The 26865-nt window shown below is 40.5% G+C and overlaps 1 protein-coding gene, 1 non-coding gene and 1 pseudogene across 6 annotated transcripts in view; 1 reads left to right on the top strand and 2 right to left on the bottom strand.

Moving 5' to 3' along the window:
• Positions 1–26865, top strand: part of ATP1B3 (ATPase Na+/K+ transporting subunit beta 3) — a 52653-nt gene that overhangs the window by 4385 nt on the left and 21403 nt on the right. Inside the window, exons 1-3 of one of the 4 annotated variants that reach the window (XM_030816721.1) lie at positions 16501–16769; positions 22790–22881; positions 24268–24396. In XM_030816721.1, coding sequence (XP_030672581.1) covers positions 22815–22881; positions 24268–24396 — 196 coding nt within the window. In that variant the 5' untranslated portion in view covers positions 16501–16769; positions 22790–22814. Of the gene's footprint in view, positions 1–16500; positions 16770–22789; positions 22882–23937; positions 24072–24267; positions 24397–26865 lie in introns of those variants that run through there. The other 3 variants (XM_030816720.1, XR_004031270.1, XM_030816719.1) reach the window with 3 other exon arrangements.
• On the bottom strand, positions 12229–12949 carry LOC100599928 (annotated as a pseudogene). Its single transcript, XR_001116203.2, has one exon. The product of XR_001116203.2 is annotated as a 60S ribosomal protein L12 pseudogene (transcript).
• On the bottom strand, positions 23573–23679 carry LOC115836432. Its single transcript, XR_004031516.1, has one exon. It is a non-coding gene; the product is annotated as a U6 spliceosomal RNA (small nuclear RNA).

Below are 26865 nucleotides of genomic sequence, written 5' to 3'. Positions count from 1 at the left end.
AAGGCTGGACGTGGTGGCTCATGCCTGTAATCCCAGCACTTTGGGAGGCTGAGGTGGGCGGATCACCTGACGTCAGAGTTCAAGACCAGCCTGGCCAACATGGCGAAATCCATCGCTACTTAAAGTACAAAAATTAGACCAGCATGGTTGCGGGCGCCTGTATTCCCAACTACTCTAGAGGCTGAGGCAGGAGAATTGCTTGAACCCAGGAGGTGGAGGTTGCAGTGAGCCAAGATCGCGCCACTGCGCTCCAGCCTGAGCGACAAGAGTGAGACTCTATCTCCAAAAAAAAAAAGAAAAACCAACTATGCCATGATGTGTTGTCATTTAATAACATCTACTTGTGAGCTTCTTTGGGGTTCATTATCTTTATTAAGGTGGTCTGTCAGTAAATGCTTTGTATTAATATTAACTTAAAACTCAAGTCAGTGATTTCCAAGCCTAGTCAGAATTCTGGACCAAAACTATTAGCATCTATATTTTGTTTGTGTGCCTTTTATTTTACTATAGGTCCATGAAGTACCATTTTCTTGGTCACTTCTGGGCCATGGCTCAATAATTGTTCTGCTTTGGAGATCAGGCTTCATCCCATCTGGGGCATCTGACAGTAGGGGAGAAGGCAGATGTGTTTGTTTTCCAGTGTCTTTCACGTAATTGTTGTAAGATGGTGTTCTTTGTCCTGTGGAGTGTGCCATTAATCCATTTATGTTGGAGGTTGCAATTTTTTAAATTTTTGCAATGAGACCTTAGCAATGACTTTGAGCAGTAGGATATAACTCCCACATGCTTAGCATTTCAATAATGGAAGACAGGCATAAATGGATGCTTTACAAACTTTACAAAAATGTGCATCACTGGGAAAGTAACAGGACTTGCCTTACCCTGTGTGCAGGCTATAAATGCAGGCCAATGGTACATGTGGTGACAGCAGCAGAAGAGAAGGGCAGGTACTGAGCCATTATCTAGCAGGAGAAAGTACTTCCTGGATTGTCCAGGAAGTAGTCCTGTGGTGGGAGGGAGAGAAAGGGTAAGTGTATGTGTTGTGTTACAATACCATTGTAATTATGGTAGTACGAGTGCTTTAAGATTATTAAAGAGCCTCTCTCCACCCCGATGTAATTTGATTTCTTTGAAATTGACTTTTGGGTTTATATCTATACAATTAAACTAGTTGTATTAAAAGAAGTCTTAAAAGCCCTCCTATCTATAGTAACAACTTTTCCATGATTTTATCATTTGATTAAGGACCAGTCATTTAACACTGATTGTGAAATAGGAGGAAACACCCATTTAACCTTGAAAGATAAATTTGTTATTTTCTAATTTTGCATTCATTCTGTTGGTTTTGAAGAAAAATCACCTGTAATCTTTAACCACTTAATATTTAATATAACCACTGTTAACATTTTATGTCTTTTTCCTATGTATAAATAAGTTTTTAAAACATACCTAAATACCTGATCTTATCATTTAACATTTAAGGAGAATGATCTTTATTCCTCTGCTTTTTTTCCTAAATGTTGATGTGCCAGAGATGTCCTTGGGTCTGTCACCTTTGTGGTGACCATACATACTTCCTGTTGAATTTATCTAGTCTGGTGGCTTAGTTACTATCTCTGTTGGGACTCCCAAAGCTGCATATCTAATCATACAATTTTTTTTTTTTTTTTTTTTGAGATGGAGTTTCGCTCTCGTTGCCCAGGCTGGAGTGCAGTGGTGCGGTCTCGGCTCACCGCAACCTCTGCCTCCCGGATTCAAGCGATTTTCCTGCCTCAGCCTCCCAGGTAGCTGGGATTACAGGCATACACCACCACGCCCAGCTAATTTTTGTATTTTTAGTAGAGACAGAGTTTTTCTCCACGTTGGTCAGGCTGGTCTCAAACTCCTGACCTCGGGTGATCCACATGCCTTGGCCTCCCAAAGTACTGGGATTACAGATGTGAGCCACCGCGCCCGGCCTCATGACTTTTTAATGTTGTTATAACCACCTGCCTATCAGAAATCTCCAGTTGAATGTTTCATAGGTGTCTGTTCATGTAAATCTGTGTTGTTCTCAAGGGCTCCTTAGCACGACGTACAAACTCTTTAAAATCTCAGTGGCTTACTTCTCTCCTGTCATCTCTCTCTACCATTCCACATAGTTATTTCCTACTCCTTCTGGGCCGTTTCCTAGCTTCTGGGCCTCTCATCCTGTTATTCCATGTTGGTCTGGCTGATCAGATGTCAGCTTTGATAGTCTGATCTCCGGAAAACATCTTTGAACTCCTCTTTGCATTAAGGCCAGGTGCAGTGGCTCTTGCCTGTAATCCCAGCACTTTGGGAAGCTGAGGTGGGCGGATCACTTGTGGCCAGGAGTTAGAAATCGGCCTGGGCAACATGGTGAAACCCTGTCACTACTAAAAATACAAGAAATTAGCCAGGTGTGGTGGCATAGTGACTTTTTGCAATCAGACTTTGATGATGACCTATAGTCACAACTACTTAGGAGGCTGAGGTGGGAGAATCACCTGAGTCCAGGAGGTCAAGGCTACAATGAGCTGTAATTGTGCCACTGCATTCCAGCCTAGGTGATAGAGTTAACCTATCTAAAAAAAAGTTAAGACTCAACAAAATAAAATAAATAAAAGCTTTTTCTATCATAGCATTTATAACTTTATATATTGTTGTCGTTGCCTGTTTACTAGACTGTAATCTTATTCGTGTCTTATTCCTCTTTGATTCTCTAACCCCTGGCCTGTCCTAGCACTTACTAGGAATGTACTACAAACTGGTTGAATGAATGAGCAGTACTATGAATGTTTACATGAAGTTAGTCTTCTGCAGTATTGTTTTTAACGTCTTCACAGTGTTTGACGGTATTGGTGTACCCATAGTATAATCATCCCCTCAATTTTGGGGCATTTTCCTTTTTCTTTTGTTAGAGTACTGATCGGTTTTCATGGAAGTTCAGTGTTCAAAAGAAGCTTAGTGATTATTCCACTTAACTTTCTTATTGGAGACTCAGCTGTGTTTGTGACATGCCTGGGTCATGCATCTGATAATAGTGACAGAACCAGGGCAAACTTTTATTTAGGTTTGCTTCCTGTTTTACTGCTCTTTTCAGCTTCTTATGCTGCTTTTATGAGACCCTCATAAAGTCTTTTTTTCTTTTACCTGCTCTCAAATTAGATGGGAGTTTATTTAATAGTGCCCTTCTTCCCTTATGGGGTGCTATTACTAATAATATTTTGGACAATTTTTTTTTTAACATAACCTCCCACATACCTGTTTAAACTTTGTTACTGAGTCATTTGTGAAGCTAGCTCTTTTTTGTGACTTCTCAGGATTTTGCTGGTGCCATGGGTAAGATATGACTTTGGAAGTGACCTTCCTGCAAGGCATGGGGTACTTTCTTTTGGTTTTTGCATGTTGGCAGTATCTGGCTCATAAAAAAGTGACCTTTTACATACTCCTGCTCCCACTCCCTAGCTCTCTAACCATTCCTTTCCTAGTTCCTTCTTGTTTGCTCTTCCTGTCTTCTAAATGTTTGTGATGGTTAATATTATTGAGTGTCAACTTGACTGGGTTGAAGGATAGAAAGTATTGATCCTGGGTGTGTCTGTGAGGGTGTTGCCAAAGGAGATTAACATTTGAGTCAGTAGGCTGGGAAAGGCAGACCCACTCTTAATTGGGTGGGCACCATCTAATCAGCTGCCAGCGAATATAAAGCTGGCAGAAAAACGTGAAAAGGAGAGACTGGCCCTAGCCTCCTAGCCTACGTCTTTCTCCTGTGCTGGATGCTTCCTGCCTTCAAATATCAGACTCCATGTTCTTTGGTTTTGAGACTCAGACTGGCTCTCCTTGCTCCTCAAGGAAATATATACATATTATTAGTTCTGTCCCTCTAGGCCCTGACTAATACAATGTATATGTCTCAGGTGCTGTCTTTGGCCTTGTTTTCTCTTCTTCTTTCCTGGCAATGTCATAACAACTGCAAAGATCATTCACAGATTTTACTTCTTGGTTGACATCTCTCTCAGGTTCCAGGCCCCTGTTTATTCTCAGTTGCTTTCTGCATATCCCACAAATCTAAGAGTGTGAGGCTTAGATGTCTTAACTAACCAACTTTCATACCAGATAACATCAACTGGTAAATAGCTCGTTTCCCTTCCTTCACTGAAGTTCTGTGTTGCTCCTATTTTTGCAGTTTTAAAAAACAGCTTCACTGTCCTGTCATCTAGGCTCCAGACTTAGCCAAATTGTGCCGGTCCTATTCAATAACATCGCTTGAACCTCTTGAATCTTTGTGGCCCACATCCCCATTACTAGTACTACCATTATTTTAGGAATTAATTTTCTTTGACTTGTTTACCATTTTCTCTTTACTCCCATCAAGACACACATTCAGAGGACGTCTGAGATGCTCATTTTTCCTAGCTTCATAATCCTAGCCACCCGTTCCAAATTTCATTAACACTCCCACCAACCTTGTCCTCATTTTATCAGGATCTGGTAGTGCCTTTTCCTTTTTCTTTTCTTTTCCTTTATTCTTTTTTTGTTTTTCAGATGGAGTTTCGCTCTTGTTGCCAAGGCTGGAGTGCAGTGGCACAATCTTGGCTCACTGCAACCTCCGCCTCCCGGGTTTAAGTGATTCTCCTGTCTCAGCCTCCGGAGTAGCTGGGATTACAGGCACATGTCACCACGCCTGGCTAATTTTTGTATTTTTAGTAGAGACAGGATTTCATCATATTGGTCAGGCTGGTCTCGAACTCCTGACCTCAGGTGATCTGTCCGCCTCAGCCTCCCAAAGTGCTGGGATTACAGACATGAGCCACTGTGCCTGGCCAGTGCGTGCCTTTTCTTATAAACTCTGTGATTTAAAAACTTGAAGCACGAGATGAAGATCTTTGTAATTTTTTCATAGTTGTTCCTGCTTCAAATAGACGATTGGCTTTCCAGCTTTTATCTGCTGCTTTAAACACACACACACACACACACACACACACACACACACCCCTGTAGTTTTGTTGACCCTGGGGAACGTGGGTCTTAACTACTGGTGCATCTCCAGTAAGATCCAAAGAATCAGTGAGAATCATTGTGACTTAAGCAATGTAGCCTACTGCTGTCAGGTTATTTCTAAGGCTGCAGCTTTGATCATATTACTCTCTGTACCCCAAAACTGTGTTTGGGTCCCTACTGCTTCCAGAAAGTTTAGGTAAGTTCCAGACAGCCTGGCATTCCAGGTTTATTGTATGTGGGCATGGGGCTGTTTCCAACCCTAAGTAACCCATCATTTCCCACCTTGCCCACACCCCATTATGCACCCTATGTTGTAGCTACATGGATGTATCTAAGACCCTTAGTCTGGAACCCCTGTCTATTCCTTCCCCGATCTCTTCGTTCTGTGCACACGAATTCTTCCTTATTCACAGACCTAGCTTCAGTGCTGGCTCTGCCATAAGCCTTCTCTGATATGCTCAGGTGGAAATAATACCACTTGTTTCCTATAACATCTAAAATTTTATATCTGTATATAAAGGTGTAATTCTATCACCCAGCTCACAATGGCTCTGCTCTACTACATTTCTAATTGATTTTTAAAGTTTCCAGATAGGGCATCATAATAAAAAGTGAACTGGTAGGTTTATATATTTTTACTTGATGCGTCTTAGAATACACCAATATACTGAGAAGATGACGAGATAGGACTCATAGACCTAAATTCTAGTTCCACATCTCTGTCAAAGCTTAGATAACTCAAGATCTCTTAGCCCTGTTTCCTCTATAAAAGAAAAAAGTTCACCCAGGCATGGTGGCTCATGCCTTTTAGCCCAGCACTTCGGGAGGCCAAGATGGGAGGACCACTTTAGGCCAGGAATTCAATACCAGCCTGGATTCCATAAGGAGACCCCATCTCCACAAAAAATAATTTAAAAAAATTAGCTGGCTGTGGTAGCACACATCTTTGGTTCCAGCTACTCAGGAGGTTGAGGCTGGAACAATCACTTGAGCCTGGGAGGTCAAGGCTGCAGTGAGCCATGATTGTGCCACTGCACTCCAGCCTGGGTGCGAGTGAGACCGTACCTCAAAAAAAAGAAAAAAAACGTTGTATGAGATAGTTTCAAATGTAACTTTGAAATTACAAACAAAGCCTACCTATATAAGTGCTTTAGAATGGGAGGCAGCAAGATTCAAAGGACCACGTTATTGTTGGCTTTGCTGACCACACGGTGTTTGTTGCAACTACCTAACTCCATTACTGTAGCTTAAAATTGGCCATAGAACTAACGGGCATGGCCAGCATTTTCTTTACAAAAATAGCAGCAGCCGTGGTTTGCTTTAGAAGTTAGAGTTAGTGAGTGGTCAGTGTAGTCTGACTCAAGAAACCTGAACTGGTCTTAAATGGGATGTGGACTCTTGGCTTTGTTCTTTTCATATAACAAAAGTAGCACCATTGCTTTTACAGTACAGATGTGAATATCAGTAAGTCCAGCATCATCCTCAGCTTCTTCCCTGGGTAACCCCCGTTAAGTGTGTAAATGCTCTTTAAAAGGTAATATGTGGCATGTCCATAAAGGTAAATATATACCCACCCCCTGAGCCAGCAGTTCTACTCTTTGGTGTGTGTTTATCCAAGAGAAATGAAAACATAGGTTCACAAAATGCCCTTGTACAAAAATATTCATAGTAGCCCTATTCATAGTAGTTCCAAACTGGGAACCGTTCAGGTTTTTATCAGCTAGGCGATAGATAAACTTGCATGTCTACACAATGGAATACTACTCCATGGTAAAAAGGAATGAACTACAGATGTACAAAATGTGATGAATCTCACAGGTTGACTGGGAACGAAAGCCTTACCAAAGAGAGTACATACTGTATGGTTTTACTTATGTGAAATTCTAAAATAAGTAATTCTTACCTATGCTGGAAAAAAAAACCCTGAACGGTGGTTGACTTTAGGGCAGTGGACAGGGAGAATGACTAGGAAAGGACATGAGGGAACTTTCAGGGTGATGATAAGTGTTCTGTATCTTGAATAGGGCTTTGGATCATAAGTGAATGCATTTGTCAAAACTCATTAAGTGGTATATTGGAGATTTGTGTATTTCACTGAATATGCAATTTTTTCTCAATTTTAGTTAATACGTATGCTAAATTGTTCTCTGATGTTTGCAACTTGAATCTTTAAAATGAGATAAATACAGTAAAATGTTAATTGTAGAATCTTGATGGGTTTGTGGGTGTTCACTTTTAGGTTTCACTCAACTTTTCTGTGCATTGGTAAACATTCCTAATTCAGTGCTGGAGAATATGAATACATTCGTGTGTTTCTCTCTACCTCCTTCACCAGTCTCAGAGTGTTTCCTACAGATGACTATCAGGTTTCCTGTCAGTCCTTTTTTTAGCACCATTTTTATATATGTATATAAACATGTTTCTGTATATATGTGGAGTATGTAGAAATAAGTAGGTTCTTGTCTACCTTTACATGAGTAATAGGAAACTCATATGTTCTGGAACTTGATTTTTTTTCACTTAATATGTTTTGGCTGTATATATAGGTTTGTGCCATTCCTTTTCATAGCATAATGTATTAGTCCATTTTCACACTGCTATAAAGAACTACCTGAGATGGAGTAATTTATAAAGAAAAGAGGTTTAATTGACTCACATGATATGGCTTGGCTGTGTCCCCACCCAAATCTCATCATGAATTGTAGCTCCCATAATCCCCACATGCCATGGGAGGAACTGAGTGGGTGGTAATTGAATCATGGGGGCAGGTCTTTCCTGTGCTGTTCTTGAGATAGTGAGTAAGGCTCATGAGATCTGGTGGGTTTTATAAATGGGAGTTCCCCTGCACACGCTGTCTTGCCTGCCGCCATGTAAGATGTGACTTTGCTTCTCATTCACCTTCTGCCGTGATTGTGAGGCCTCCCCAGCCATGTGGAACTGTGAGTCAATTAAACCTCTTTCCTTTATAAATTATCCAGTCTCTGATATGTCTTTATTAGCAGCATGAGAAGAGACTAATACACTCACAGTTCCACATGGCTGGGGAGGCTTCAGGAAATCATGGCAGAAGGCGAAGGGGAAGCAAGGCACTTCTTATTCTTACATGGTGGCAGGAGAGAGAGAGAGCCAAGGGGGAAGTGCCACACACTTTCAAACAACCAGACTCATGAGAGCTCATTATCACGAGAACAGCAAGGGAGAAGTCTGCTGCCCGTGATTCAGTCACCTCCCACCAGGCCCCTCCCCCAACATGTGGGGTTTACAATTTGAGATGAGATTTGGGTGGGGCACAGACAAATCATATCACATAATATTCCATAGTGTGGAGATTATACTATAGAATATATATATTTCTTTCTGATGGATGTTTAAATTGTTTCCAATTTTTATCTTAAAAATTGCAGTGCAACCTTTTATCTAGAATAGATAACTGAGAAATGGAATTGCCAATTTATAATATATATTTATTTTTATGAATATATTGTTCTGAGTGGGCACAGTAGCTCACGCCTGTGATCCCAGCACTTTGGGAGGCCAAGGCAGGCGGATCACCTGAGGTCAGGAGTTCAAGACCACCTGGCCAACATGGTGAAACCCCATCTCTGCTAAAAATAAAAAATTAGCTGGGCGTGGTGGCAGGTGCCAGTAATCCCAGCTACTTGGGAGGCTGAGGCAAGAGAATCGCTTGAACGCGGGAGGCAGAGGTTACAGTGAGCCAAGACTGCACCACTGCACACACCAGCCTGGGCAAAAAGAGCGAGACTCCGTCTCAAAAAATATATATATATATATACACGTATATGTACATCTATGTGTGTGTATATACATATATATAGATATATATACAGTTCTCAAAAAAAGCTGTACCGGTTTGTACTCCCACCAGCAGTGGATAAAAGTACCTTTTCTTCTCAAGCACTGGATATTATAACAATATTGTACAATCATACAAAAATATTGTGCAGTTTTTTTCCATTTTGATAGGATGCTGGTATCTATCTGGTTGGTTTAATTTGCAATTTCTTCAATATTTTTATATTTGCTCAATTTTAATTTTTAAAAAATGCCTGTAATCTAATTTTTTTTCTTTTTTTTTTTTTTTTTTTTTGAGACAGGGTGTGGCTTAGTCACCCTGGCTGGAGTGCAGTGTCATGATCTGGGCTCACTCTGCCTCCTAGGCTCAAGCAATCCACCTGTCTTGCCTCCTGAGTAGTTGGGACTACCTGTGTATGCTACCACGCCTGGCTAATTTTTGGATTTTTGTTTGTTTGTTTGGTTGGTTTTTGTGGGGCTTTTTTTTTTTTTTTTTTGAGATGGAGTCTTGCTGTGTCACCCAGAGCAGACTGCAGTGGCATAATTTTGGCTCACTGCAACTTCCACCTCCTGGGTTCAAGCGATTCTCCTGCCTCAGCCTCCCAAGTAGCTGGGATTACAGGTGCCCACCACTACACCTGGCTAATTTTTGTATTTTTAGTAGAGATGGGGTTTCACCATGTTGGCCAGGCTGGTCTCGAACTCTTGACCTCAAGTGGTCTGCCCACCTCAGCCTCCCACAGTGCTGGGAATACAGGTGTGAGCCACCACACCCACCTAATTTTTGTATTTTTAGTAGAGACTGGGTTTCGCCATGTTGCCCAGGCTGGTCTCAAACTCCTGAGCTGAAGCGATCTGCCTGCCTCAGCCTCCCACAGTGCTGGGATCACAGGGGTGAGTCACGGCCCCCAGCCTGTGTTATGTTCTTACTGGTTAAAGGAAATTTTGATACACTTTGAATATTAAGCCTTTATTATACTTGTAAATATTCTTTATGGACTCATCTTTTTGTTCTCTTGTCTCTTGACTCTTATTTTGGTTTATTTTTTAAATTGTAATGGTTTTAAATGAACATTAGCACAGATTTAACAGTCTTCTATGTGCTTTTCTTAATCACTTATCCCTATATATTGTATAATCCATCGTTTCCCCACTGATATGAATTGGCAACTTTGTTAAATGAAAAATTCCATTTTATATGGATTCTTTTTAGGATATTGTTTTGTTGATCTGTATCTTGATTCCTGTGTATCATCACACTGCGTAGTAGGCTCTATATTTGTGATTGTAAAGTAAAATACATGTGTAAATTTTGTGTCAATACTATCTGTTCAGTTTTAGTATCCAAATAGTGCAAGCCTTATAAAAATCATTAAGGTAACTTACAGAGCATACACAAATAATAGTTTATGTACAGAAAATAGTCTGTTCTTTCCATTTTGAGAGAACTAACTAAAGCCATTTAGACTTGGTGTCTTTTACCGGGGTAAAGCTCTTTTTTGTAAAAATTCGTGGTTTGAACATTTTAATTTTCCTAAAAGATTTTATATTTCATCTGTTTTCACATTTACTAATTGAAAACACTTTTGATCAAATTGATTTATTATTTAATGTATTGAATGGTTTTGGTGTGGTTTTTCATTACATTTTGTGTCCATTAACTTGTGTTTTTATCTTAGATCTCTCCTACTTTCTTTGGATTTATTTTAGTCTTGAGCTAAATCTGGCTTTTTTGTTAGTCGTATATTTTAATGATGTTTTAATGAATGCATCTAGAGCTATGGGTTTTACTTTGAGTTCTGCCCTGATTATATTATTTTGAATTTTTGGATATTTGTTTTTATTGTCCTTTTAATTCAAGGATTGAGATATAACTTTCTAAATTTGTATTGTTAATTTCTAGTGTATTTATTTTGAGATGTTAGAGAATGTGGCCTCTCTCTTTTTTTTAATGTTTTTTAGTTTTGAATTGTGTTTTGTTTTTGTAATGTAAGTCATGGTCAGTTTGGGGGCGGTGTTCCAAGTTTGTAGAGAGTGCATTTCTTGGTGACTACAAAGTTCTACATATACTAGGTAACTATTATGTTTTAAAAATACATATTGCCCTTTTTGTTGTTTTTTACTCAATCTGTGGGTTTCTGGAGAGGTATATTAACATCTCTGTTCATGATTGTGGTGAATTTTGTAACTCTGCTTTTGCTTTAATCATTTGAAGCCACTTAGCATCACAGAGGTTCATGGCTATTATGCTGTATCTTCTTGATGTGTTTTTATTTACTTTTATTAAATACACAGTATCTTCACCCTCGCAAATGCTTTTTTACTTGAATTCTAGTTTGCATGCAGTAATAATGCCATATCTACATTTCTTTTGTTAGCCAAGACCTATTTTTATTTTCCTGTTTATTTCAACCATTGGTGTTTTAATTTTAGATTGTCTTCTATAACAGCGTTAAGTGGATTTTTTAACTGACTCTGATAATGTCCTTTATTATTACCACTTTTAAATTATTCCTGCCATATTATTGACATTTTAATTACAAATTGTTATTGAATATAGGCCAGGCGCAGTGACACCCGCCTGTAATCCCAGCTGCTCGGGGGACTGAGGCACAAGTATCGCTTGAACTGGGAGGCAGAGGTTGCAGCAAGTGGAGATCGAGCCACTGCACTGCAGCCTGGGTGACAGTGAGACTGTCTCAAAAAAAAAAAAAAAGTTATCAAATATAAACAAATTTAAAACTTTAGCCTTATGGTAAAATACAAACACAGTGACAAAATCATTGGCCGCCTGGTGAAGGGTGTGTAGATTGCAAAGGGGTACAAGGAACCTTTTGGACGTGATGGTAATGTTCTATATCTTTAATGGAGTGGTAGCTTCACAGATTATACAACGGTCAAAACTCACTGGAATTGTATACCTGAAATGGAGGAAACTTACTATATGCAAATTATTCCTCAGAATTGATAAGGAAAAGCAATTAAAACATCTTATTTAGATGTTACCAGTAAGTCTTAGCAGATCTCTGCTCACCGTTGCCTTATGTAGTTTTCCTCTTTGCTTTAGTTTTTTTTTTTTTTTTTCGCACAGGCTGGAGTGCAGTGGTGCCGTTGGTTCACTGCAGCCTCCACAAGCTTCCACCTCTCGGGTTTAAGCGATTCTCCTGCCTCACCCTCTCAAGTAGCTGGGATTACAGGCACGCACCACCACACCCGACTAATTTTTTTTAGTAGAGACGGGGTTTCACCATGTTGGCCAAACTGGTCTCGAACTCCTGATCTCAAGCTGTCTGCCCGCCTCGGCCTCCTAAAGTGTTGAGATTTCAGGCATGAGCCACCACACCCAGCTCTCTTTATTCTTGATGTTCTAAAATTTTACCTTTTTGTGTCTAGGTATAGGATGTTTTCCAGTAATTTTTTTTTTTTTTCCACCAGTTGTCAAATGATCCTTTATTTAAATATTTTCCTTTGTGCTTAACTGGCTGGGCATTCCACAGCACCACTGTTGATGTCATCAGGGTGGCGGCCATCAACATTACAGCCCACAGACTGGGCAGTCCCCAAGATCTCTTTAATGGTTCCAGAGAGTTCTCTGGCTAAGGATCGGTGCCGCATCTGTCGAGCAATGTTGACGATCTCATCAAAAGTGATATTCCCACTGTGTTTAATGTTTTTCTGTTTCTTTCTGTCTCTTGGTGGTTCCTTGAGGGCTTTGATGATCAGGGCAGAGGCAGAAGGCACCACCTCAATCTGGGCCTGTCTGTTCAATGGTCAGTTTCACTGTAATCCTCAGGCCCTTCCAGTCACCTGTTGCCTTGGCAATGTCATCACCAACCTTTTTTGGAGACAGACCCAGGGGGCCGATCTTGGGGGCCAGGGCAGAAGTGGCACCGACTTCACCTCCGGTGCACCTCAGGTATACGACTTTGATCTCGTTGGGGTCGAACTTCAGCGGCATGATGGAGGCGGCTGGTGTCCGATGAACCCGGATTCGGGACGACCGAAGAAAGTTGCACCTTGGCCTCCTCTGAGCTGAAAGCCGAGAGCGTTTTCCAGTAATTTTTAACATTTCCAATCTAGACACAAGCTTGTTATTTCTTTGAGAGTTCTTGCCCCACCCTCTTTTCCTGTGGAGTTCCTATTAGATTTGTTTGTATTTCTGGTTCTCTCCCCAATGTCTCAACAATTTTTCATATACTCCCTCTCTGTTAGCCCAGTGTCATAGAATACCTGACTTGATCTTTAGCTCACTGAATTTTTCTTCAGCTTGACCAGTTCTCCTGAGGTTAAGTTTTTGTTTGTCTTTAACAGCTTTATTGAGGTATAATTAACATACAATAAACTGCACATATTTGAAGTATACATAGTTACACTTCAAATATGTGGTGTGCATATTGGAAGTTTTGGTATACACTCGTGTATGTGTGTGTGCATATGCTGTATTCATGAAACGATCACTGTAATCAAGATAATGAACATTTATCACCCCAAACATTTCCTCTTGGCCCTTTGTAACCCATCTCTGTTCTTACCTCCCCAGGCTCCAAGCAAAAATCCGCTTTTTGACACTCTGTATTAAGTACAGTCATGCCTTCTGAGAAATGTGCTTAGCTGTTTTCATTGATTTCATTGTTATGCAGACATTCTAAAGTGGACTCACAAATCTGGATGGCGTAGCCCTCTAGACATATAGGCCATATGGTATAGACTGTTGCTCCTAGCTACAAACTTGTACAACATGTTACTGGATGAATACTGTCAGCATTTGTAACACAATGGTAAGTATTTGTCTGTAAACATATCTCAACATAGAAAAGGTACAGTAAAAATACCATGTAAACATAAAAAATGGTTTACCTGTATAGGGCACTGACCTTGAATGGAGCTTGCAGGACTGCAGTTGCAGTGAGTGAGTGGTGAGTGAATGTGAAGGCCTAGAACATTCCACTACTGTAGACTTTATAAACACTGTACACTTAGGCTACACTAAATTTATTAAATTTTTTTTACTTCAGTAATAACCTTAGCTTACTGTAACTTTTTACAACTTTTTTTTTTTAATTGGGATGGAGTCTTGCTATGTTGCCCAGGCTGGTCTCGAACTCCTGGCTTCAAGAAATCTTCCCACCTCAGCCTCCCAAAGCTATGGGATTGCAGCTGTGAGCCTCCATACCCAGCGACTTTATATACTTTTAATAACACTTAGCTTTTAAAGCACAAACATTGTACAGCTTCACAAAAATATTTTCTTTATATCCTTATTCTACAACCTTTTTTCTATTTAAAAGTTTTAACTTTTTAAACTTTTCTGTTAAAAACTAAGAACAAACATGCACGTTAGCCTAGGCCTACACAGAGTCAGGATCATCAGTATCACTGTCTTCCACCTTCATATCTTGCCCCACTGGAAGGTCTTCAGGGGCAGCAACACGCACGGGGCTGTCCTCTGTGATGACAATGCCTTCTTCTGGATACCTCCTGAAGGATTGCCTGAGGCTTTTTACAGTTAACTTTGTAAGTGGCAGGAGTACACTATAAAATAACAACAAAAAGTATAGCATAGTAAATATATAAACCCATAGCAGTTTATTATCATTATTAAGTATTATGCATTGTACATAGTTGTTGCATACTAGACTTTTATGTGACTGGTAGGTTTGTTTATACCAGCATTGCTACAAACACGTGAGTAATGCGTTGTGTTGCGACATCACTAGGCCATAGGAATTTTTCAGCTTTATTATGATCTTAATGGGACTATTGTTGTGTATGCAGTCTGTCACTGACTGAAATGTTACGTGGTGTATGTCTGTATGTGGGGAATCATGCGGTATGTTTTTTGCGGGGGGAGGGTCTAGCTATCATAGGAGATGACAGCTCCTGTGCGTGTTATTGTCTTTTTTTTTTTTTTTTTTTTTTTTTTAAAGACAGACTCTCACACTGTTGCCCGGGCTGGAGTGCAGTGGCGCGATCTCAGCTCGCTGCAACCTCTGCCTCCTTTGTTCAAGCAATTGTCCTGCCTCAGCCTCCCGAGTAGCTAGGATTACAGGTGCCCGCTACCACGACGGGCTAATTTTTTGTATTTTTAGTAGAGACTGGGTTTCACCGTGTTGGCTAGGCTCGTCTCTAACTCCTGACCTCAGGTGATCCACCTGCCTCGGCCTCTCTCAAAGTATTGGGATTACAGGCGTGAGCCACTGTGTCCCGCCTCTTTTTTGTTTAGCATAATTATTTTGAGATCCGTATGTGTTTCCATGTGTATCCATAGTTCTTATTGCTGAATAGTGTTGCATTGTATGGATATAGCCAAATTTATTAATTCATCTGTTGGTGGATATTTGGGTTGTTTACAGTTTTCAGTGATTACAAATAAAGTGTCTGAACATTCTCATTTCCCTACTGTGTGAACATGTGCTTTTATTTTTCTTGGGTAAATATCTAGGAGTAGATTGGCTGGATCTTTTGGTAGGTGTGCATGTTGCTAACTTTTCAAAAAATTGTCAAACTTTTTATTTTCTTTTTCTTTTTTTTTTTTTTAAAAAAACAACAACAACAACAAAAAACATTCCCACCAGCAGGATGTGAGAGTTTCAGTGGTTCCACTTCTGGGTCATTACATGGTACGGTCAGTCTTTTAAATTTCTAGCATTCTGGTGGGTATGTAGTGGTAGCTCATTATAGTTTTGATTTCCCTTCCCTGGTGACTAATGATTTGGAACACCCTTTTTATGGGCTTATTTTTGCAATCCTTATATCTTGGTGAAGTTTCGGTTCAGATCTTTTGCCTGTTTCAAAAAATGTGTCTTGGACTGGGTGCGGTGGCTCACACTTGTAACCCCAGCACTTTGGGAGGCCAGGGTGGGAGGATCACTTGAGCCCAGGAGTTTGAGAGCAGCCTGGACAACAGAGCAAGATCCCCTTCTCGGCTGGGGATGATGGTTCATGCCTGTAATCCTAGTACTTTGGGAGGCCGAGGCAGGAGGATCACTTGAAGTCAGGAGTTCAAGAACAGCCTGACCAATATGGTGAAACCCTGTCTCTAGTAAAATTACAAAAAAGATTTTTTTTTTTAAGAAGACCCCCTTCTCTACAAAAAAAAAATTTTTTTTAATTAGCTGGGCATGGTGGTATGTGCCTGTAGTCCTAGCTGCTGGGGAGGCTGGGGCAGGAGGATTGCTTGAGCCCAGGAGTTTGAGGCTGCAGTGAGCTATGATTGTGCCACTGCACTCCAGCTTGGGCAGTGGAACGAGACCCTGTTTCTAAAATAAAATAAGTAATGCGTTTTGTTGTAAAAGTTCTTCATATATTCTAGATAGGAGTGAGTCATTTATTTTATGTTTTGCAAATATTTTTTCCCAGTGTTTGGTTTGCTTTTTCATTTTTGTAACTGTCTGGGTTCTTCTTCAGTTTTGATTCTTCTTCAGTTAAGCTTTTCTACTAAGTTTTATTTCAATAATCAGAATATGATATCTAATTTTTAAAAATTATCCCTCACCTTCTACTGTTTAATTATGCTTATTTTTCTTTGTTCTATACGGCCCAGTGTTTTCAGGCATTGCTGTCTTTGTTGAGTTTGGTACTTTTCTTTATGGATTAGTTTTATTTTGAATGTGTGATAATTACTGGTTTTGTGCTCCTCTTCTGTGTGTTTAGACTTTCCTATTACAACATTTGGGGATGGAGGTAGCCTGTATAGCCAAGAGCAGCCTGGGTGTGGAGGCTCTCTGCTCCTGTAACCTTTCACCAACCCATTCAGAACATGGCCCACTTTTCCAGCCCAAGCTCCCTGTTACCACTTCAGGCAGATGCTGCTGCTACTGTTGCTAGTTGCTTGGCACCAGGGGCTCATGCATACTGAGAGAAGCAAAGCTGTGCTCACCTGACTGCTCCTGCTCTGGTACTCCATCTCATCACCTAGTCTTTGACCCAGAGCTCCCTCCTTCTCTCCATCTTTGGTGAGCCAACTACTTTATTTCTGGGTGGCCTTCTCTGATGTCCCTTTTCTTCCTCTTCCTGCTAGAGAACATTCTTTTTTGGTTTTTTCCTAGCATCCAGTGTCTATAATTCATTGTTTACATATCTGTCATTTGTAATAACTGAACTCTTGTAGAGAAGCAGCAGATATTATTCACATGTGAATTTCTATCACCCTGAGTAATACAGAATACTTGAATGAGACATTTTTATTTAGAGAATGGGAGTTTTAATTAGAAAAGACAATAGAGCTTGAGACTCCCTGGGAGAGCCGGCCAGGTCAGGTACCACATGGAGAGATACTGGTCTATTTCTTTTACTGGTAGGTTAATCTTAGGCAGGTTATTTAATCTTGTTTAATCTTTTTATATTACAATAATTTTAATTATATAAAATGTGAGTGTGTGTATACATATATGTGCATACATTTTATTAAAACAGTACATGTTCATTGGGTTTTTGTTTTTGTTTTTTGTTTTGTTTTGAGACAGAGTCTCACTTTGTCACCCAGGCTGGAGTGCAGTGGCACAATCTTGGCTCACTGCAACCTCTGCCTCCCGGGCTGAAGCAGTTCTCCACCTCAGCCTCCCAAGTAGCTAGGATTACAGGTGCATGCTACCACGCCCAGCTAATTTTTGTGATTTTAGTAGAGACCGGTTTTCACCATGTTGGCCAGGCTGGTCTCGAACTCCTGACCTCAGGTGATCACCTAACTAGGCCTCTCAAAGTGCCGGGGTTATAGGCATGAGCCACTGTGCCTGGCCAACAAATAGTTTTTTAAACAGTAGTGGGACAACTGGATCTTTCCATGCAGAACAATGAAGGTGGACCCCTACCTCAAACCGTATAGAAAAATTAACTCAAAATGGATCAAAGACCCAAACTTGAGAGCTAATTTATAAAATTCTTAGAAGTAAACATAGATGCAAGTCTTTATGACCTTGGATTAGTCAGTGTTATTTTAGATATGCCACCAAAAGCACAAACAACCAAAGAAAAAATAGATAAGTGGTTCTTCATCAAAATTAAAAACTTTTTTGCTTAAATAACATTATTACGAAAGTAAAAGGATAACTTGTGGATTGGGAGAAAATAATTGCACATTATATATTTGGTAAGGGGCCTGTATCTATATATAAATAACTTTTAGAACTTAATAAAAAAGGCAGATAACCAAATCTAAAAATGAGAAAATGATCTGAATAAATAGTTCTCTGTAGAAAATATACAGATAACCAATGAGTTTATGAAAAAATGCCCAGCATCATTAGCCATTAGGGAAAATGCAAATTAAACCCACAAAGAAATACTACATTGTATCCAGTGGGATAGCTGTATGAAAACACAGTAAAAGAAGTGTTAATGAGGTTGAGGAGGAATTGGATTTCTGCTGTAGGAGTGTAAAATGGTGAAACTGCTTTGGAAGACAGTCTACCAGTTACTCAAAAGGCTAGAGTTACCATATGACCTAGCAGGGTTTTGACTCCCAGGTATATACCCAAGAGAAATGAAAGCATTTATTTACACAAAAACTTGTGCATGAATATTTGTAACATTATTCACAATGGCCAAAAGATATAAACAACTCACATGCACATCAGCTGATTAATGAATCAATAAAATATTGTATATCCATATACAGTGGGATATTATTCAGCCATAAAAAGGAATGGAGTACTGATATATGCTGTAGCATAAATGAACCTTGAAAACACCTTACATGGAAGAAGCCAGTGACAAAGGCCATGTATTACATGATTCCATTTCTAGGAAATGTCTAGAAAATAGATCTATAGAGACAAAGTAGACTAGTGATTGCCAGGAGCTGGGTGCAGGGAGGGAGAGGAATGGGAATGGGTATGGAGTTTTGGGAGGAGGTGTTGAAAATATTTTAAAATTTATTGTGGTCATGGTTATACAACTCTGAATATAAAATGTAAACTTCACACTTTACATATGTGAATGGTATGCGAATAATCCTGTTAAAAATCAGTATCGTTTTTAAAAATTCAAATATACAAAAGATTATAAACTTGCACCTGTTCATATAATGGATTTTTTAGAAATTATACATGTCTCTGCTTTAAAATGTTTTAAACTATAAACAGAATGCTAGTTTATTTACCAAATGGAAATGGTTGCTAGTCATCAGAATTTTCTGAGAGGCCCAGTCTTTCTAGCATCTAGGTCCCTGAAGATAACTAGAAAGTGTGCAGAGGTTGGGAGTAAGATCACAGGGTCTAGTCATGTGTTGAGGGGGCATATTTCCAGGCCCTCATGAAGCCCCATGACTTTTCCCTGTGTCCAGATTATGTGTTCTGGTGTTGCATAATAAAGAATTTGTTGGCTGGATGCAGTGGCTCACGCCTGTAATCCCAGCACTTTGGAAGGCTGAGGCAGCCAGATCACCTGAGGTCGGGAGTTTGAGACCAGCCTAACGAACATGGAGAAACCCCGTCTCTACTAAAAATACAAAATTAGCCAGGTGTGGTGGCCCATGCCTGTAATCCCAGCTACTCAGGAGGCTGAGGCAGGAGAATCACTTGAACCCAGGAGGCGGAGGTTGTGGTGAGCTGAGATCACGCCATTGCACTCCAGCCTAGGCAACAAGAGAGAAACTCCATCTCCAAAAAAAAAGTGTCAGTTGAGTGTGGTGGCACACACTTCTAGTCCCAACTTCTCAGGAAGCTGAGACAGGAGAATCACTTGAGCCGAGGATTTTGAGGATGCAGTGAGCTTTGATTGCACCACTGTACTCCAGCCTGGGTGACAGAGAAAGACCCTGTCTCAAAAAAAAAATTTTTTTTTGTTTGGTGTTTTTTCCAGGTTCCTGGCACAGAGCTTCTAAAGACCCTGGAATTTGAGTAGTAGGAGTGTCTTTATTATGCTAATGAAGTGACTGGCAGTGGGTCCCTAGATAGCTTCAAGATGGAGCATGGTCGCCCAGAAAGACCAAACCATGTCCCAATATGATTGGGACTTTGAGCTAGCCAGACCTCCAAGGAGGGCAGGAGAGAGGGCTGGAAACTGAGCTCTATTGTGTGGCCTGTGGTTTAGTCAATCATACCTACATAATGAAACCCCAGTAAAAACTCTGGACACTGAAGTTCAGTGGAGCTGCCAGGTTGGGAAACACATGTGCTGGGAGGGAGATAGTCCTGATTCCTCAAGGAGAGGACACAAAAGCTGCATTGCCTCCCAGACCCCATTCTGTGTGTATCCTTTATAATATAACTGAAATCCTAAGTTGAGCACTTACTTTCCTGAGCTCTGTGAGTCATTCTAGTGAACAAACTTGAGGGTGCAGTGGAAACCTCCTATATTAGTTACTAGTTGGTCAGAAGTGTGGGTAGTGGGAGGACCTCTGCAGCGGCATTTCTATGGAGGACTGAGCCCATAGCGTGGGGTAGTTGGTGCCAGAATTGAATTGTACGCCCAGTGTGGTTGAGGCAGAAGAGCTGGACAGGGCCCATTTCTCCTTCCCCTGGATGACATGGTGGTAAGCCTTGCCAGGTTTCTTGCCTGTCTGGTTGTTTTCTTGTTTTTGTTTTTTTGAGAAGGGGTCTCTCTCTGTCACCCAGGTTGGAGTGCAGTGGCGCAGTCTCGGCTCACTGCAGCCTCTGCCTCCTCGGTTCAAGCAATTCTCCCATCTCAGCCTCTCAAGTAGCTGGAATTACAGGATTGCACCACCACGCCTGGCTATTTTTTGCATTCTTAGTAGAGACAGGGTTTCACCATATTGGCCAGGCTGGTCTCGAACTCCTGACCTCACGTGATCTGTCTGCCTCGGCCTCCCAAAGTGTTGGGATTATAGATGTGAGCCACCACGCCCAGCCTTGGCTTTTTCTTTTGTAGAGTCCACATGAATCAAACCTCATTTGTCAAAACATTTTTTGAGAGTAAAATGCAATTGATTAGGTACCTAATATCTGGGTACCTGAGGGTAACTAGAATGATACGCTTCCATAAAGTCTAGTTGCATTATCATTCCAAAATGTTTCTAGTTTGTTCTTGCTTTTTCCCCCCCTTAGGAGTTTTGTTTTTATGTTGTCAAATCTCTTGACCTTTATTTTTCTTTCTATCATGTGAATGAAGATAGATACTATCTTTACTACTTTTTTTCAGATGGGGGTAGAAATTAGGACACTTGTCCAAAGTCACAGGAAAGACATCAGGCCAGGATTTGAGCCCTGTTGGATTCTCTAGCACAGCCCATGTGTATAACCAGTCTGCTACACTGCCTCCGGGTGGATCTCTGTCTCACACCCACTTTCCCCCTTATCAAAACTATGAGGAGAGAGAGAAGGAACAGAAATGAAGAGGGGTGCTGGGTGCTGTGGCTCACGCCTGTAATCCCAGCACTTAGGGAGGCCAAGCTGGGTGGATCACTTGAGGTCAGGAGTTTGAGACCAGCCTGGCCATGGCCAACATGGTAAAACCCCATCTCTACTAAAAATATAAAAATTAGCCAGGAGTGGTGGCAGGCGCCTGTAAATCCCAGCTACTTGGGAGGCTGAAGTAGGAGAATCACTTGAATCTGGGAGGCAGAGGTCACAGTGAGCCAAGATTGCACCATTGCACTCCATCCTGGGCAACAAGAGTAAAATAAAATAAATACTGATGTTTCTTCATTATTTAAGTCCATGTTAGTTTCTTTTTTTTTTTTTTTTTGAGATGGAGTCTCACTTTGTTGCTCAGGCTGGAGTGCAGTGGTGTAATTTTTAGTGCACTGCAACCTCTGCCTTGTGGACTCAAGTGATTGTCCTGCCTCAGCCTCCCAAGTAGCTGGGACTACAGGCATGTGCCACCATGTCTGGCTAATTTTTTGTATTTTTAGTAGAGACGGGGTTTCACCATGTTGGCCAGGCTGGTCTTGAACTCCTGACCTCAACTGATCTGCCCGCCTTGGCCTCCCAAAGTGCTGGGATTACAGGCGTGAGCCACTGCGCCTGGCCCATGTTAGTTTCTTTAGTTGGGTAATAAGGAAATTTCTTGAAAGATTTTAAACTAACAAGGGAACGTTAGTAATATGATAGGTACTATTTAGGCTGTATTTGCTGTTTTCTGCTTACATCAAGTGGCACTGAGGCGGGCATGGCACATTGAACAGGTTCCATGAACACCATCCATGACTAAGTCAGGACGCCGCCATTTAGAGCCCCATCAGCAAACTACATCTGAGTAACTAATTTAACTGCCATTTTACACCTGGGTAAGAGCAGCAATTTACAACTTCTGTTTTTATTTTCTGATGTTTCTTCTCTGAGAGGGAAGAGGTGGTTGATAAAGTATCATATTTATATGTGAGACTGACTAGTTTAAGTTTTTAAAAATTAGATTTGGTTCTTGGCAGAAGGATCTTGTTCAAGTAAGGAAAACTCACTTCAGTGCTAGAAATAACTTATTCACTTGTTTCTAATGGCCACTAGTATATGGCATCAGATTTGGGACATAGCTGTTAATCTGTGTATATATTGTATGAATGTAATTCTTTGTACTCATTATTTTCATTGTGTAATAGTTCCTTAGAAAGCAGATTTGGACACAGTTTGTTCATATCTGCTATATATTTATTTGCTTTGTAACTATTTTGTAAATTTAATTTACATTATTTTCCTAGAAATGTAAAATCAAAATGTTCAAAACAGTATTGTAATAAGAATATTTTAAGATGACTTAAAAACACTGCTAAATAATTAAACTCTTTCTTAGCAATTTTGTTTCAGACATCTCCACTTTAATGTCAACTGCATGGGTCAACAAACTACTGTGGCCCCAATCTGCCTATTCTTGTAAGCAAAACCTTATTGGAATACAGCCACACTCATTACATTTACGTTTCTGTCAGCCCTGGTGTAGAGGATTTTATCCCTTCGTTCCTGCAGACACCTAGATCTCAAAGAATTTCTTAAACTGGCCTGTGGGCTTTCTGTGTGTTTCATTTCCCTCTATAGCAAACTGATTACTTCTTTGAGATTGGTCTTTTCTTTTTCTGCAACAGGATCGCAGTATGTGGTAGGGAAGTGATGCTGTCTGAAGGTGACATCCTGTTCTCCTCTCTTCTGTCCTCTCGATCCTTATTTTGGCCACCTGGTAATTGGGGGGGAGGGGTAGAATGCTAGTCTAAATTATAAAATGAAATTGCTTGAACTATTTCCCCTTTACTTGAAAAAGGGGGTTGGGGGTGATTCCTGCCTTGCAGTTGAGAAATAAAAGTTATCTAGCTTTCAGCACAGTCTGTTTTGGGGTCATGGGATCTTTGGAGAATCAGAAGAAAGTTGTGGAGCCACTTCCCAGGGGGAAAATGTATTCAGAAATATATTATTACAGAAATGAATCTTTGATCAGTTTTTAAACCTTGAAATACAAGTGACTTTACCAATGTATTCTAATATACTTGTCGGCAGCCACTTCTGATGTTAGAACTTTGAATATAGACATTTGAGAAAAATAATTGATTTTAAGTGTTCCCAGAGTAAATCACTGGTTCAGGATAGATCTTAGTGTTCCCAAATTGTGAAAGGAAAGAGATTAAGCCCTTAATGTTGAAATATGTGTCTCCCAAATCTTGCTTTGTGCTTAGCAGTAGAGCTATGAATTCCATTGATCAGAGGGCTTGTTTCTGACCTTGTCCTTTTTTCACTTTTGCACGAGCCCTGCCATTTGACCAGTGTGTCCTAAACTTTATTCATTGAGTGCTATCTTCATGAGTTGGCCTTATCTGCACATTTCCTGATATTCTTTCAATGAACTCAGTTTTTAAAATATATATATTTTTAATTTTTTAAATATGGAACGACTCACAAATTTGCATGTCATCTTTGCACAAGGGCCATGCTAATCTTCTGTGTATCGTTCCACTGTTAGTATATGTGCTGCTGAAGTGAGCACCTAATTTTTTGTGAAGACAAAGTATTTCCCAGGCTGGTCCCAACCCCTGGGCTGAGGCGATCCTCCCATCTCAGCCTCTCAAAGTGCTGGGATTACAGGTGTGAGCCATTAACTCACTTTTTAAAACTTAAATTTAAGCAAATAATTACTGTCTGTGAAATATGGGTTTCATATACTAATTCTTTTATATTCGCCACTTAAAGGAACATGTAAATATTGGGAGTTTTGTTTACCTAAAACCATCTTTTATCTTTTTAGAGGGCATCAGGTTCATTTTGGGAAACATTCCCCAATGTGCTGGAATTTTAAAGCTTTGATTTTGAACCAAAGTATGAATGGTGGAAGCTGCTTTAACTTGGAAGTACCAGAGGAAAGGAGGGGTCATTGGATGGGTGGGTGCTGCCTGCTGAAATACCCCTTGCTTGGGCAAATTTATGTGTCCTGAATATGAGGATATTTGGCTATGTGCATGGCAAAGCTTGGGATCATACCCTTGCAAGAACATTTGGTTTGTTTTTTAACCTGGCCAAACATGCATACACACACACGCGCGTGTGCACATTTCATAAGTTTCATTTTCTTTTACAGGTTTGATCTTGCTCTTCTACCTAGTTTTTTATGGGTTCCTGGCTGCACTCTTCTCATTCACGATGTGGGTTATGCTTCAGACTCTCAACGATGAGGTTCCAAAATACCGTGACCAGATTCCTAGCCCAGGTAATTATCTTGCAGTTATGACTTTGTTTTGTTTTTTCTTTTTGAGACAGAGTTTCACTCTTGTTGCCCAGGCTGGACTGTAGTGGCATGATCTTGGCTCACTGCAACCTCTGCCTCCCACGTTCAAGCGATTCTCCTGCCTCCTCAGCCTCCTAAGTAGCTGGGATTACAGGCATGTGCCACCACGCCCGGCTAATTTTATATTTTTAGTAGAGACAGGGTTTTTCCATGTTAGTCAGGCTGGTCTCGAACTCCCGACCTCAGGTGATCTGCCCCGCCTTGGCCTCCCAAAGTGCTGGGATTACAGGCGTGAGCCACTGTGCCCGGCAGTGGTTATGGCTTTTAACAAAATTGAGTTATAGTTTATCTTCACCATAAATCTGTTTTATATAGCAGATAGAAGATAGCTAAACCTTGGAGTTGAGTAACGTGAAGGTTTTAATTTTTGTTGTTGTTGTTGAATATTTACATACTGATTTAAAGACCTTCACATTTATATACTGATAAATCTTGAGAGTTTGAGTGGGTTGTTTGTTTTGTTTCAGTTTCTTTTTTTTGAGACAGAGTCTCGCTCTGTCGCCCAGGCTGGAGTGCAGTGGCGCAATCTCAGCTCACTGCAAGCTCCGCCTCCCGGGTTCAAGCCGTTCTCCTGCCTCAGCCTCCCGAGTAGCTGGGACTACAGGCGCCCACCACCACGCCCAGATAATTTTTTGTATTTTTAGTAGAGATGGGGTTTCACTGTGTTAGCCAGGATGGTCTTGATCTCCTGACTTCGTGATCCGCCCGCCTCGGCCTCCCAAAGTGCTGGGATTACAGGCGTGAGCCACTGCGCCCGGCCAGTTTCTTTTTTTTTTTTTTTTTTTTTTTTTCAGAAGTAAACAGAAATGAATATTGAGAATTCTAGTAAAAGCCAAGTTTGAAGAATATAGTTATAGTTATGAATGACTTATGAGTATCATAGAGCAGTTTTACTTTGCCTTGAGTAATTAAGGTATATATTTTGGCCCTAGCTTGGGTTAGAGCTTTGGGCTTATAAAATACATATTTTGTGGTTCTAAATGGTTAGTTATGAAATTGGTAAGATGTTAAGTAATAATACCTCATAGAGAACAAAATGAATATACTCTTCATATGTTTAATTCTTGATTTTCTTCTGGAAAAAAATTCATTATACAGGAGAATGTATGCAGTAAAAAACTGAAACATTTAAACCACATTTTCTACCTCCTGATTTTATTCCCTTTTTTTTTTTTTTTTTTTTTTTTGAGACAGAGCTTTGCTCTTGTTGCCTAGGCTGGAGTGCAATGGTGTAATCTCGGCTCACTGCAACCTCTGCCTCCCAGGTTCAAGCGATTCTCCTGCCTCAGCCTCCCAAGTAGCTGGGATTACAAGCATGTGTCACCATGCTCAGCTAATTTTTTGTATTTTTAGTAGAGACGGGGTTTCACCACGTTGGCCAGGCTGGTCTCGAACTCCTGACCTCAGGTGATCCACCCACCTCGGCCTCCCAAAGTGCTGGGATTACAGGGGTGAGCCACCACACCTGGCCTAAACAGTCTTTGAATGCCAGCTCTCCCTTGGTGACTGGACATGACCCTTGTCCTCAGATGCTGATGATTCTTAGAAAAGTAAGAAACAGTAATGTGCAGAACTTCAGTGTGTATAATTCCAAAGGCTGTAAACTAACTGCTAGAGATGACAGAGCAGGGAAGGTTCTACCTAGAGAAGAAAGTTCAGTCCTAGAGGAGTGGGATTTAGAGGACAGGAGGGTGGGGAATCGGGCCAGGAAGGTGGGAGTCTAGCAGGTTTCTCTCTACAGCAGTGGTTTTCAACCACTGGGTCATATGGCAGCATCTGGAAATATTTTTGGTGGTTACAGCTAAAGAGGTGGTACTGTGAATAGATGCCAGGGATCCTACAGTACATAGGGCAACCCCCACAACAAAGAATTATTCAGCCCAAAATGCCAATAATGCCCAGATGGAAGCACCCTTATCTAGATCCTTGCTCACTGTATAGACTTCTGAGCTATATCATCAACCAAACTGAACTAATTGTCTCAACCATTTTTTTCCTAGAACAATTTTTTTCTAATGATTTCTTTTGTTTACAGCTAATCTTAGTCTAAATATCTTGAATAACTCTTTTAAAACTCTTAGTGTATTGGAGCAAGTGTCAGAGATTAGCTCCATGCTACTTTTCCCTCATCTCTCATTGTAGCACTGTTTTTTTCCTACCTTAGACTAATTCTAAGATTATTCTTTACTTGCTATTTAAGTGATGTGACTTACCATTGAACATAGTCTGATCTATTCGAAAACACTGAACTCTGTTTATAATTGCATGAAATATATAAGCATATGCGTTAAATATTTTTAAGTACACAGTTTTTTGTTTTTTGTTTTTTTTGAGACGGAGTCTCACTCTGTCGCCCAGGCTGGAGTGCAGTGGCGCGATCTCAGCTCACTG

The sequence above is a fragment of the Nomascus leucogenys genome, chromosome 8, assembly GCF_006542625.1.
Source record: "Nomascus leucogenys isolate Asia chromosome 8, Asia_NLE_v1, whole genome shotgun sequence".
NCBI classification, from domain to species: domain Eukaryota; kingdom Metazoa; phylum Chordata; class Mammalia; order Primates; family Hylobatidae; genus Nomascus; species Nomascus leucogenys.
This window is presented reverse-complemented; position numbering and strand designations above follow the sequence as displayed.